This window comes from Nanorana parkeri, unplaced genomic scaffold, assembly GCF_000935625.1.
Source record: "Nanorana parkeri isolate BGI_ZX_2015 unplaced genomic scaffold, ASM93562v1 scaffold1003, whole genome shotgun sequence".
In the NCBI taxonomy this organism is placed as follows: Eukaryota; Metazoa; Chordata; class Amphibia; order Anura; family Dicroglossidae; genus Nanorana; species Nanorana parkeri.
In genome coordinates this window covers 308,227-323,213 of record NW_017307271.1, presented here as the reverse complement: position 1 = coordinate 323,213, position 14,987 = coordinate 308,227, and the positions used below count along the sequence as shown (strand labels likewise).

The window sequence follows — 14,987 nt, the reverse complement described above, 5'->3', positions numbered from 1 at the left end:
GGTGTTGACTTTGAAGGAACAGAGACTGTTGCTATGAAAGTGAATGTTCATCTAGCTTGGGGAATATGGTGAAACTTTATTCACTTCAAATCATCAAATTATGTGCAAGTCAAAATCTTGGTTTTTATTTTTCCAAGCACATGACTTGCTATTCTTGTCCGGATTTGCCCGTGACATCTGGTGAAGTCTATGAGGGGTCCGGTACCACCTTGTTAGGATTTTGTATCCCAGTTCCTGGTATCTATTGCAGATGGATGACTTCAGGGAGTGGCGCAACAGCTGGGCACCCTCCTCCTGTGAGAACTGTATCCCCAGCTTCCCCTCCCAGCGCTCAAGGAATCAGAGCGGGGTCTCCAGGTCTGCAGCCAACACTAGTTGGTAGCATAGAGAGAGTGTTTTAGTTATGGGTTCCTTGTCAGAGCAGATTTGCTCAAATAGTGTAGGCTGTTTCGTGTAGGAGGTAGGTAGAGGAAGTGAGGAGAGAAAGTGTGACAGTTGGTGCAGGCGCCATGTGTCGAGACTTTCAGAATCTGGGTCCTCAGGGGAATTTCTACGTATTTGCCAGTTAGGACCCTGGAGGAAGTGAAGTGCTCGAAATTTTCCCCCTGCCAGAAGGCGGCGAAACGGGCCGGCCTCCAGACCAGGGGGGAAATCCGGAGCCCCCAAGATCGGCCGCATAGGGGATGGATCAGGGGATATTTGTTTGCGTATGAAGGCCCATCGGGCTGCCCTCCAAGTGGGGCCTATAGTCGGGTGTGTTCTAATTAATCGGGGTAGGCGTACCTCGTACCACGGTAGACCAGGTAGGGAGATCTTGGTCACAGATTGTTCCACCTGTATCCAGGGCTTGGCGGCGCTGTGACAGCACCAATCAATGACCCTGGCCAAGTGTGAGGCTATGTAATAAAAATGGAAGTCGGGAAGGGCTAGCCCCCCCTTGGCTTTGGGGCGTCTCAGAGTCGCCAGTTTGATTCGTGGGGCCTTGCCGGCCCATATAAAGTTGGTCACCATTGCTTGCAGGGAGCGGAAAAAGGAGCGTGGAACCATGATCGGGAGGGCTTGGAAAGGATATAGGAACCGCGGAAGGACATTTTGTTTGATGACATTACAGCGGCCTGTCCAGGAAAATGTCGAGCGTGCCCATCCTTGAATGTCTGTTTTGACCTTTTGTAGTAGTGGGGGGAAATTGAGGCTGTAAGTGTCCGACAGGTTCCGTGGAAGCTTTATCCCTAGATATTGGAGTGCTGTAGAGGACCACTGATAAGGAAAGTTCTGTTGTAGGCGCGCTAGTAATTGAGGGGGAATAGTCAAATTTAGAGCCTCCGACTTCTGGGTGTTTATATGGTAGTTCGATAGCTCGCCGTATCGCTGAAGGGCCTGGAGTAGATTAGGTATGGACGTGTCCGGTGTCGAAATGAAGAACAGGAGGTCATCCGCATATGCTGCTATTTTATGGGCCTGTCCCCCCACCTCAATGCCATGGATATCAGGATGTGCTCTAATGGTGCGGAGCAGGGGTTCAAGGGTCAGGATAAAAATGAGGGGTGAGAGTGGGCAGCCCTGTCTGGTGCCATTAGATATGGTGAACGCTGACGAGAGTGTACCGTTAACGCAGACCCTGGCTGTCGGGTGGGAATACAATTCCAGAGCTAGCTAGCATGCTCTGACCCATGCCGATGTGTTCCAACGTGAGACATAGAAAAGACCAGTCGACCCTGTCGAAAGCCTTCTCGGCGTCCGTGGACAAAATAAGGCTATGACTTGCTATTCAACATGAACATAGCTTCACCGCATTTCCAAAGAAAAGTAACTATTCACTTTGGAAAGCAAGTATGAGGGAGAATCAAAAAGTAAAAGGACCAAATACATTTAACAGCTTTAATAGAATTAACTGTGAGCACTTGAACATATGACTTTTCCACATGGTCCCCATGCAAGATGATGCAATTGTTGTATAGTTCAATTAGCTTCTGTATTCCAGCAAAGAAGAAGCTTTTCGGCTGATGCAGCCGGGTGTGCGCCACTACCTTTCTACCCACTCAAACCTTTTATTGATCATGATGCTATGACCATACTGAGCCAATATGCGATGGTAAGTTTTCACTGGTTTCACTTCATCTTCGTTGTTCTTCAATGGTGCAATCTAGCAATGAAGCGTCCATGTTTCTGTCCACATGACTGCCACTGAACTGAAGCCCAAAAGCTGTGCTGCGCATGGTTGAACTATCCAACAGACTATGTAAATATGCTGCATTGTGCAAGTTTGTCTCTGTTCCAGTTACCGCGTATCTTATAAATTGCCTTTACTTTTTGATTCTCTTTATATTTCTTACATTATATTTAATTACAGAGGAATAAAAATATGGACTGCACACCATGGCAGGCGCAGCAAAAGTTTAAAAAAATGCAGACAAGGACAACAAAATGCAGATTCCAATGTCCTTGTGTAAAGGGCAGGATTGTGTTTTCACTCTACAAAGAATTCTAATGAGACAGCACAGAACGGAGCTTATTCATACATGATGGCCAGCACAATTGTTAAGAATTGGACCGTCTTGTACCATCTGTGCCTTCAGTTTACAGTTAACCCGCAGTGAACATACATCCACAGAGTTTCTTAGGCTTGTTTGACCTGGGATGTATACAGCACACGCAATATCAAACGTGTGCAGGTATATGGATTCATGCCAACTACATTTACACTGTGGTGCTTGAAATTTCCCTTACCTGTAAAGGTCCGCCTCTGGCTGTTGACATTCTATGACTGCGATTAAGGAATCCAGGTTTGTAACAGACTGTAATACTGCCGTTTCCGGAACAGCCTTGAAGGTCTGAAACAGATATAAAGCATTTATGGTAAAAATGTGTTCACTTCTGTGTCGTTAAAGCAGGGGAGCGGCTGAGAACATTCTGATTCAAGTAGTAAAATATGTCACCAGCACACTGTGGTTACTACTTGAATCTGAAGCGGCGCCATCCGCAGTCACTACAGCACCCACTGCAAGGGACATACCAGTAAGGAGTGCGGTAGGATTCTCCTGAGAACACCCCGAGGCTCAAGGGCTGCTCAAAATCTAGAAGCCCCACCAAAGCCATAGCTATGTTATGTGTAGGCTGCTGCAGTTGACTGTCTCCTTCAAATGCTAGCTGCCTGGTTGTAAAGCTGATCCATTGGTTCAATACTTTGGTTACCATTGACCAGCAACAAGAGAAGCCAGAATTCTTTTTTTATCTATATACTTAGGTTAATGACTCGCACATGACAGACAGTCAGCTAGTGGTAAGCAAAGGAAACCTACTGTAAGTGTTTCTGTCACCACAGTTTTCCTTTACGAGCACCAGCAGCTGAAGGACCATAGGGTGCCCATAACTGCTACAAACTAGAGATGCACCGAAATTTCCACCAACAATGGTACTTTCAGCAAAATGCTAAAAGTACAATTTTTCGGCCGAAATTGCGGTGCCTCTCTCTTTTCTCTCCTCTCCGCTGCTCTGTGTCCCCCCGACACAGCACAGCGTCCAGCGGGGGGGAGAGAAACGTTCAAGCGGCCGAGCGGGGAGGGTCTGTTTCATAAGGGAAATATCAGGTGTCTGTTTAGACCCCGATATTTCCCCAGAGCCCCAACAGTAAAGTTAAAAAATTAAAATATTTATTAAAAAGGAGAATTATGAGGCGAGTGCTTTTCACTTTCATGAAAACTGTTTCATGAGACTGTCACAGGTCGGCTCAGTAGATCGGGAAGTGAGCGAACACATACCGGCGTTCGCTCACTTCTTGATCCTGTCACTGCAGAGCGCCGTGACAGGGGAGTGACTGGATTCTCCACTCCCCTGTCCGATCTTCCAGCGCTGACGGGCGGAACGGACGGGGAGGGGGCGGGTACAGCTGGCTGTGCCTCTAGATAGGCAGAGCCATCTGTCACTAACGCAGCTGGGCGGATCCAGACATAATTGTCGGGATCAGCTTCAGCTGCGGCGTCCTAGTATACCGCGAGCTGCAGTATGCGGTATACTGAGCTTACGGTGACGGGAGGACGCTAGTTTGTGTCCTCTCGTTACCCTTTGGAGAACTATGGGGAAAAGCCCTAACCCCATAGTTCTCCTTTAAAAAAATAAATACATAAAAATTATATATAAAAAATTTAAAAAAAGTTTGGAAAAAAAAAAAATTGTAATAAATATTTTTTAAAACAGGTTAGGAAAAATGTTTTTTTTCGGTTTTGGCTTCAAAAATATATTATTTTGGTGCACCTCTACAACAAAGCTATTTAGAGTAAAAAATAAAATAATTTTATTAAAGGCTATTAACCATGCTGCAAAGCATTTCAATAACACAAACGCTACACACACCAATATTTTCTGCGCAAGACAAGTTTAATTATTAAGTAGTCCTTTTCTTCTCACTTGTTAAACAAAAGCAATAATCCACATATACTATGGCACTCTTGCAAAAATATTCTGTTTTATAAACTCAGCTATACCACCAGGTAACCAGATTCATGAATTACTAAAAGATATAAATGAAGGCTACTCATACTACATTTCTTATTCCACAACTGTGTCAAATTCCCAATGTAGGCTAAACAAAAAACCCATATGGAGCACTCTGTTTTCTATGTTTTAGACCAGCTTCACATCTATGAGTTGCACTAAGGCATGTTTTACCATGTAGTAACACAATGCATAGCAACACATGCCACTCTATGCGGTTCATTCTGACCAACACAGAATCACAGTGGTGCTGACAGACCTGCGCCACAGTGGACAACAAATACTGTGACGGACTGAACCATCACTGGGGCTGCTGGAGGAGCCTGAGGGCTAGCCTCCTTCCTAGACTATGGACCAATCCCTATTTGCCCTGTTTTGAGTCCTCATTTGCATGGCCAAGAGGACCTAGGTGAGGACTGGAGGATACTTTGCAGTTGACCAATAGGAAGGTGGTCGGTGCGTTAATCCAATAAACGAGATTCCTGTTTGAACTTACATACAGCCCGCCTGGTGTTTGTTCTGAGCTATCACCACTGAATACGAACGGCACATAGCTGTAGTTCGAATCCCAAATTATCGGATGTCCGAAATATCAGACGCTGCAGTCTAAAATCTAAGGAGTGCCGGGAGAGTGGAACCGAGCGAGCAAGGGGCTCGTTAGAAATACCATGTCTTAATCATTTTCCATGCTGGCTGTGGTGACTAGAATGCTTTTTTTTTTGTAACGATGCAAAGACAGGAGACTATGTATGAGCAACACAAGCCTCCTGCCCGCAACCCCCCCCCTACCCTTCGTAGCTGCAGGCAAATCATGCTGGGACTCCAGCTCACAACTACCATGTTGTCTATACCAGCACTATTAGAGTGGGGCAATGATGTAGCAGGGGACACCAATCACATACTTTGAGATTTGTCTCTCCATCCAGACTTGCAGTCGTCACATGGCATGAGCCATCCGATCTGTCTGAAGATAGCAGCACCAGATCAGCAGGAAAGGTCTCATCTTTGGCTACTCTAACAATATCACCTACCTAAAAGAAAAAAGAAAAAAGAAAAAACAAAAATGATAACAAGCGTACACAATGAAGGTAAAACTTGTGTCCCTGTGTCCCATTACACAGAGATCCACATACCCTGATGTTTTTTGATCTAGTCTTAACAAGGCCTCCACTACGAACAACATAAACCGGAGCTCCATTAACTTCATTGTCTGCTTTGTGTCGCAGCCAGTCTTCATAGCCCTGAAAATGCAGCAGAAGCAAAAGATATGTGAAGGCTTTGTCAAAACAAGCTACTATGCATTTTTCTCTGAGTGCTCATGTGGTTTCTAGGATGAGTGATATAGGAAGCCAAGAACATGACACAAGACCAATCATCGTGTAAGAAGATGCCTTGAACTACCTCGTTTAGAAAATGCAGCAGTCTTAGGTTCTTTGTCTTTCCTTAAGAGAGCATCTTTTGCATCTGTCTTAGGCCAAGTAAAGACAAAAATAAATTCTATCATTTAATCTGGTTTTCTACTTTATCTGTAGGGTTTCTCTAATCTGATACAAAAAATAACAAAACCGTGCTAAGAAGCGCTTCTCATTTGTCAGTGCGGTCAGGTGACCACGCTGACCAACAAGTGCTCAAAAAAACTCAAAATTGTGCATGGCTGCACTGGACGGCAGTATGGGGTGCAGATAGTACACTTGTAGGAGGTGAAGGACTGTTTGCCAAAAGGTAAGTATAACGGGAGGCAGATGGGGCCAGATTTGAGCAGGTAATTAAATTTTCCCAAAAACAAGGTAGGTTTAAACCGGTTAAAGCGTTTGTTTTTTTTTTTTAAACTTTCTGCCTATATCTACTGCTATCAAAAAAAACGGAGAGTTTAAAATCCCTTCAAGCACAGCACTGTGAAGGCTCTCCTCTAACAGCCTGAACTACTTCCCAGGGACCCCAAAAACCATGGCAGGGAGGGAGGCGGCAAGCAGGGGGGATGGACCTGCAGGCTTATTACAAGTGATCTCAGCGCCATTGCCAAAATCACTTTTACAAAACGAGCGGCGGTTTTCTCCGCTCTACATTTAGCCCTGCTTGCCTGAAGCAGGGCTAAATGTAGATAAAAACGACCCGCCCTGCACTGCATCAGGCGATCGGAATTTCACCCCTGTATCTCTATTGCAGATGTAGAATTGTTTTAAACGCTACTGAAGTCAGGTAGACCTTGTACTAACCACCTCCATTTTCATAGTCTTGCCTCTACATTCCTGTTATGGCAATTGTGCTGGGTGTCTTTTTAGGACTTTGCCTTCCAATAGACAACCGAAGTTAGACCCAATCGGGCTTTAATTCCCTGCATGCGAATGAGCAGGCAACTCAAGCACAGCAGCATTTTGTCTGGATCAAGGGTAAATCAGGAGAAAACCTCTGAATCATGTCATCTGTGAATGGATGGCAGTAATAAGTGTGGCTTTTCTTCTGTGTGACCTGCGGCTATAAAATCTCATGTACGTAGTTCTTACACAACAATTATCCCATCTCTCCATTTCATTAATAGAGGATGACCCAGGAAAATTATGGAAGGGACATTGTCCCCTTTAACGACCACAGACTTATTCCTTCAAAATGATCTGTCAAAGGTGTTAAAAAGAGGCCCCCATAGCAGCATTAACAATTTCTTCCAGGGCAGAATAGACACAAGACAAGATGAGGAAACAGAAGGCAGTCCAAATGGGCATGATCAAGTGAACAGGAAGAATGCTGAATAAGTTCAAACCCACATTTCATAGATGAGCCATGGCAACTGCTGATGTGTGGCTTTAATCATTAACACCTCTTAGGTTAACTAGACAAATCAGCGAGAGCAAGTAGCTGGAAGAGTTATAAAATAAAAAGTTGTATGGGGTCATGAAAACCAGTTTTTTTAGGTTATGAATACCTGTTTAATGGCGGTCACTGTAATTACAAAAAATAATGGAAGTCCGCTTGTCACTGGACTTGTTGGAGTATCGATCATAAGCTGCAAGTACAAAAAAATAGTTACCGATACATATTCATACTATTCTCAAATTTTACATTTGTTAACATGAAAACATTTATCAAGGTAATCTGAGATCATTGGACTTCATTATCCTATTAATGCTGCCAGTTCTGGCCTTTTGGATGCATTTAGGAAGATACACCAAACAAGTTACATCTGTGCTTGAAACTGCCTCTACAAGCAGAGTTCATTCATACTTTATAAGAATCTGAAGGGACCACTCTATTCTTAACAAATGTTCACTAAATAATGAGCCATACTTGTCCTACGAAAACACTTCTCTATAGATTTCCACACACTTCCACTAAGGCAATTCTCTAAGCAGTCACCTTTATGAGTGCATATCTTCTAATATATTCAGTATAACTTTTTACAATATTCAGAAATGTAAGCTGCTGTTCTCAAGAGCAGTAAAATGAGGTAAAACATACCAAGTGAACACTGTAGGCCCAATTCATAAAAATCTGGATGCTGGAAACTCCCATAACAACCGTTTTCTTTCCATTTTTACTTTATCACAAAAAAATAATTGGCTGCTACAGACTATGAAGGGGTTCCTTTTCTGCATTCTCTAAGGCAGTGTTTTTCAACCTTTTTTGTGCAAAGGCACACTTTTTTCATGAAAAAAATCACGAGGCACACCACCATTAGAAAATGTACCTCTGTGCCTATATTGACTATATATAAAGTAATTCTCTTGAATAGGAATCAAACACAAAGAAATTATTTTATAATTACTTTATTATGAAATAATAAAGTATTTTATAATTGTTCATATTTCTGTTCAATCCATGACTTAACTTCACACAAATACGTTTTAAATTCAAACTGTTGCACTCTTTACATTTAGTTCTGCCCTCTGCGGTTAGAATGAGTCACACTTTAATGATCACACATTGTTAACTCCTTCATGGCACACCCAGCATTACCACACAACCCCAAAAGCCCCCATGGCTTTGTGGGGTCTCACCAGGGTAGCAGATTTTGCCTTGTACACACATGCGATGACTCACCGGCCCAAGAGTGAGGAGGAGACTCAGCCCAAGTGATTCCGTCAGGTAACGAAGGGAAGGGGGAGGAGTCTATGTGCGTGACGTCACCGGACTCCTCCCTCCTTCCCTTCGTTACCCATCACGGACAACTACATCACCCGACTCCTCCCCCCTTCCCTTCGTTAGCCGACAGAGCCACTCGGGGAAGGGGGGAGGAGTCCGGTGACGTCGATGTCCGTGACGTCACCGGATCTCCGACGGAAGACCCGGAAGCCGGCGGAGAGGTGAGTAACTTTGATCGATCAAAATAATTTTGATCGATCAAAGAAATTAACGATTAATCGACGGCACACCAGACAATATCTCACGGCACACTAGTGTGCCACGGCACAGTGGTTGAAAAACGCTGCTCTAAGGTGCCCATTTATATTGATGGTACTGTATCATTAATTGCTTTGAGCTTAAAGTGAAGCAAAACTATTCATAATGGGTTCCTAATAAACCAAGTCTATATTCTCTGGGAGATTGGTGCAGCCTACATTTTTGTCTCCACTCACCTAAGGCTCAACAGGCTAATAACACTATAAAAACACATTAATTATAAAAAATGTACCAAACCACAATATTTACAGCATATGGCTTATAGACACAAGTTCTGTTAGAAACACTTTTACTGTGTGAAAAATCTGTATTGTTTAAGGGAAAGAGTCCAGTACAGTTATAGAAGATAACTGATGCCAGCTCCTTGTGTGTTTATGAAGCCACAAAGAACAATCTTTCTATTCACAATGCATTCATTTCCATCCATGTTCTCCCTTTACACACTTCTACTTTTATACAAGAATTAACCTTTTAGAAGTGACTTCCCATTTTTGCAACCTATTTATAAAGTAGCGGTTACTTTGTCTGTGCTTTCCTATTCCTAAATAGCTTCACTTCTGCAAAGTGGTCAAAACTAAAGTACTGTAGTAAATTTCATCGTAATAAGGATCAACCTGTATTAAAATTTTACCTCTAGGGACACTGTGAAAGAAGAAGAGATGACGTGACAGACCCTTAGACCTTTTGACTGCAGGGCTGTAGATGCGAAATGTTCCCTGTTATGTCAGGCCTTTAACTAAGGAAAAATAATTGTATTGTTGTGCCCTGATATGATATAGAAGTCACATATATGTGTAACTACTCAGACTGTAGCCTGCAGCTCAAAGAGTCATTTTAAGATCTAGAATGGGGCAAATGCCCCCTTGGGAATAGTGAACCAATTGGAGCAAAATCCCCAAAACCGTTCCGCCACACTTTCCGCTTGAAATTTACAAGTCAACCCATGATTGGGTGGCAAAGTACATAGTAAGGAGCATATTAAGGAGCCGTATCTATGGTATCAGTTTGAGAGTCTTCTGAGATCATACAAAATTCAGTAACAGGTTAATTTGACCTGCATTTGACCCACTCAAACAGCTTTTGCATTCCCATTAACTTATGGGAATGCAAAGCCCATTTAAAGCTAACAAAAGCCTGCTTACACAGGGCCTAACCACTTGGACTTTCCCTTTAAACACTAATAAGATTGTTACAATCCAACAGTGACAATGGCACAAGGCAGAACTTTCCTTGGAGTTATGGCCCTGGTTTACCACTATAGAAATCTGCTGGCGTGATTAGACAAATCAAGAGGAAACAATCTTATGGGTTAGGTACAAATATTTCATGCACGTGTCTATGAGGCCTAACACATCTCTTACCAGCACAAATGAATGATCACTTGTATAAGCTTAATTTTGTACAATAGTGCCAACTTACCTGAACAAGAAATATGATGAGAAAGTAGAAATTAGCTATTCTTCTAAATTGTTCAAACAAATTTTTTGGAACAAAATTCAACACTGTGTACTGTAAAGAAAGAGAAAATAGCGATAATGTAGAGATACAAAAACATGAGCTGAAATGAAAAACCTTGAGAGAAAGAAACAGCACAAACAACCACAAGTATCCATAAGGTCAAAAAGCCCTAATGTTTTTTTTTCTTTAAAGTGTCACTAAACTCAGGAGTTAGATCCTAAAAATGCATCCAAGTACTTAACCATCAACAAAATGCCATCAGGGGGGTATGGCCGATACTCAGCCTGGGGGGCCCGCCCGGGTCCCTTACATGACTAACAGCCACCGGTGAAGGGCGAGGAGGAGGAGGCCTGGCCCTAGCAGCGCAGGGCCCCAGCATTGCCACTCCAGCGGCTTTGAGACAAGCTAGAGCCCCATCAGCGACGCTGCTCGTCTGATGTCGGACTGGCCGGAAGTATCGTCACGTTGGTGACGTGACGTCACTTCTGGCCGGTCCGGCGGCAGACGAGGCCACGTGTGCAGGTAAGAGGAGCTAGGAAGGAAGGAAAGGGAGGGATGCAGCCCTGACCAGCCCACCTGAGACCCCTTCAGAGCCCACCATAGACAGTCTCAGATGGGCTGTGCAGCATCTCTGCAGGGTCACTCTCAGGTGGGTCCTGTGTCCAGCGCGTCACCAAGCCCTGCGCCCAGCACGTCACTAAGCCCTGCGTCCAGCGCGTCACTAAGCCCTGCGTCCAGCGCGTCACTAAGCCCTGCGTCAAGCGGGGCTCTGCCTAAAGGGCCCCAAAATTTCTGATGGCTGCCCTGCCTGTGATAAGGTGCCCATACATCTTGCGATTATCGTCGCACATCTTTTGTCGAACCAGCATGCTAGAAAACCCGCCGAGAATCATACGATTCTCAGCGGGTTTCTAGCCTGCTCGTATGACAACTGCAGAACGGGCCGTTGTGCGCACGCACACACTGCCTGTTCAGCATTGCGGTCATTCGAAGCCCGCCCCTCAGCGGGGCGGGCTTTCGATGATCGCAAGTACAATCTGCCTGTCCAAGATGGGCAGATCGTACGAGCTTTTAATAAGCTTACGACTATCGCAAGACAAAAGTCTTGTGATGGCCGTAAGGTGTATGGGCACCTTAAGACTACAATCTCATGTTTAGTTTACTGATTTGTATTGAGACTGTAGTCCATCACAGGAGTGAGCTTGAGAGGTGGCTACTTTACAACACAAGGAAGGACAGTGTCAGCATGACTTCAGAGATTTGAGGATCTACAGCTGAGTGATACAAATAAGGTAGAGTAGAGTTTTATTAATAATTGGGGTACTTGAATACATTTTTAAGATTTAAAGTGACATTAGAGGATAAAAAAAAATTCCCTCCCCCCATGTTAATGTTAGCACTTACCTTAAATGATGTCTCTTAATCCGATCTTCCTCTTCTTTCCCCATGTTTTCATCTGTCCCTCCAGCGGTGCGGCGGCTCTCCGATCCAGCGCTGACTCCTCTCTGCTTACAGGCACTTCCAATTCAGCGGTGTCTGCAGGCGGGTGCACGTGTCCATAGACTTACCTTGCGTCTCTGCTCGTCTCCCGGCCGAGAATCCAAACTGTGCATGCGCCCGCTCCAAGATCCTTTGCGGCCGCACGAACAGTTCCGGACTCTCGCCGCGGGAGCGCGCAGCGATAATGAGGTCAGTCTAAACCGCTGTATAAGCAGGTTTGGTTTTTTTTTTACGTTTTTGCCTATATCTACTGCTTGTCAGCAGTAGATATAGGCAAAAAAACGGGAGGCTTTAGAACCCCTTTAACTCCTGAGTTTATTTTTACTTTAATAAAACCTTTAGCAAAACCTTTTTTTGTTGTCAGTGGCAGCTTATGATCTTTGACTTCTTACACTTAACTGACTGACTCCTGAATTCTACATTCATTTGCCTTTTTTGGAAATACTATTACTTTATGATGCTCACTCCTGTAACCCCATTCTAAATGTCAGATATTTCAGTATCTACAGCCGAGTGATAAATAAAATATATTTTTGTTAATAGTTAGGGTACTTGAATGCATTTTTAGGATTTAACTCCTGAGTATACAGTCACTTTAAGGGACCGTTCACACTAATGCACCGGTACCGCCAATGCAGCTACTGTGTGTTACAGGGCGGCAGGTGCTTTGCCTTGCCATTCATTTAAATGGCACCCCAAACGCACCTTCCGGCCGCAATGTGCTCAACCGTGCCGCAATAACGAGCGTTGCGGCTGAAAAAAGAAGGCATTGCCATGAAAGGGCCCATAACTCGACTGCAAATGGTAAGTAAAATTTTTCTGCCACATTAACAAGCTTCGAAACCAAGAATTCTGAGCAATATTTACACCATGAGGTATTCATATAATTCACAAAGTATCAATATAACAGTCAGCCACTTGTAATCTATATAAAACCTCACAAATCCAGGAAAACTGATATATTGCAGCATTCTCTATGAGAGAACCTACCCAAGTCAGCCATTATAGCTGCACAGGGATGTCCAGTAAGAAACAGCATGTCGTCTATACAAATAATACTATTTGCTTATTCGATCGCTAGACAATATGCAGTAAAACAACTGGATTACTCTCCAGCCAACAAAAACAGAAGCATCCCTCTGCACTGCACGTGACAGTATTTTCTTATCTGTGCTTGAAAAATGGAAGGACAGCCTCAGTCAATAAGCCACATAGGTGAATCACTTAGATCCCAATTAAGCAAATCCTCTTCTTGGTTTGGCAATTTAGCTTTTTATGCCCCCTTTCTCCAGCTTGCTCATTGGACCTTGAATTAACATCACCACCTTTGTCCAGTGAGCTGACCAAGGAAGCAATTGCCTGGGGTAGCATGTAATGAGTTTCTTAAATATGTACTTGCTGAAAACAATGCTCACACATAGTTTAAATGTGGGGCAGCACACATCTACGTGTAAAAATAAGATTTAAACCAGGGGTGCCCAAAAGGTCAATTGTAAACCTAATGTTGGTAGATCGCAATTTGGTGTTAGTTGCCCTGTTAATCTGGAAGCTCAGCTGCTGCTGCTGACCGGGTGCAGTTCGCGGTGTTGGTCGGCAGGTGGCGCTCTTTCCCCTGACCAGTCTCTGACACCGGAAGCTGCAGCGCACAAGGCTCTGCACCCAACTACTCAGCGGTGGTCTCTGCGCTGGACCATGGGGCCACACATTGGGAACAGGCCCAGGCCAGGTAAGTGGTGTTCTTTATCAGAGGGAGGGGGCATTGTGTACCGCAGCCTAGGTTATCTCTACCCCCTGTACACAGCCATACAAAACAAACATGTCCATAGACAGCTGCTTGTGTATTGCATGTGTCTGCATAATCTTATATTATGGTAGGCATTGGTTAGATTGGCCATTGCAGGTAATAGTCCTATAGTTTATCTCTCCTCTGATAAAGAGTGCTAGGTCTGACTAAGGACCAGTTCACACTAGTACAGTGCGTTCATTGCACACTCCCGTAGGATGAACGCACAGTACAGCACAATCGCACCTGTTCTGGTGAGGGAGGTGTGTTTTGGTGCCATTCCTTAGTAGATTTCATTGAGCTGGTCATTTGAAAAGTAGATTTTAACACAAAAAATTGTGGGCACCCCTGATTTAAACCTTCCGATTCAGTGCAGCTGAGCTGCAAGGGTTCTTTTTTTTCCTCTCTACACTCACACTTAGTGCAGTAAACCTCAGTCCACAGAAAAGGAAGGTCTTCTCAGCTCTATGTGATGCTTTGCTTCCACACATCTGCTGAGCAACACAGTCCACTAAATGACAGGCGTTCCGTGAAAACAAGTGTGTGGTATTGCTTCTCAAAGAAACTTGTTGTGGCGTGGCCTCCGGGAACTGCACGCTATAACACTCTCTAACATGAACACAAGATGGACATTAAAGCTTGTTCACACCATGTCCAGACCAGAACAGTTTTTGGCCGCACCTGAAATGCATCCCACTGTATTCATATGGTATTTCTGGGCTCTGTTCACACCAGTGCAGTCTGTTCCGGAGGCTGCGTGCACTATTTTTCTGGTCTGGAACGTATGCAAATGCATAAAAACGCATGCAAACGTACTGCAATGCACTGGATGCACCTGAAAGCCCATTCTACGCTAAACATTTAAAAAACCCGGACCGGAACGTGTCAAAAACTTGTCAGGAAAATGGTGTGAACCTGGTCTAAAGAAGAGATGAACACTAGAATCGGTTTTCTAATAAAGCCAGGCAGAGGGCAAAGGACTAGTCACCAGTATTGTCTGTGGTCTCCCTGCAGCTGATCTTTCCCCATTACTGCCTTATAATGCCTTGTTCTGCACTGTCTCTGTGCAGAGGCAACCATCCTGGTAGATGCAGGGCTTTGCGTCCTCATGTCAGAGTCTCCACAGTAAGCAGCAGTGTAGTGACATCAACAGATCCCACTCCAAATCTGGTGACTAGCATCTACAGAGGACATTGCCTTAAGCTGCATTCGCACCTAGACGACATTTTAGTTTTTTTGCAAATTTTTACACACATTTTATGCACATACATTAAGTCGCACGTTTTTGCAAAAAGATTGTGACACATTGATGTAAATTGTCAGTCATAAAAAGCCATACCTGAAAATAAAAGGGACAAGT

At 44.1% G+C, this 14,987-nt stretch overlaps 1 protein-coding gene across 3 annotated transcripts in view; it reads right to left on the bottom strand.

Annotated features, from left to right (window-relative positions):
- The window catches only part of ATP11B (ATPase phospholipid transporting 11B (putative)), a 124,814-nt gene that overhangs the window by 80,459 nt on the left and 29,368 nt on the right, over window positions 1–14,987 (bottom strand). For all 3 annotated transcript variants that reach the window (XM_018567062.1, XM_018567063.1, XM_018567061.1), the window contains exons 3-7: window positions 10,306–10,395; window positions 7,412–7,492; window positions 5,625–5,732; window positions 5,394–5,522; window positions 2,728–2,831 (exon numbers count right to left, since the gene is read on the bottom strand). In XM_018567062.1, the coding sequence (XP_018422564.1) occupies window positions 2,728–2,831; window positions 5,394–5,522; window positions 5,625–5,732; window positions 7,412–7,492; window positions 10,306–10,395 (512 nt within the window). The remainder of the gene's footprint in view (window positions 1–2,727; window positions 2,832–5,393; window positions 5,523–5,624; window positions 5,733–7,411; window positions 7,493–10,305; window positions 10,396–14,987) is intronic.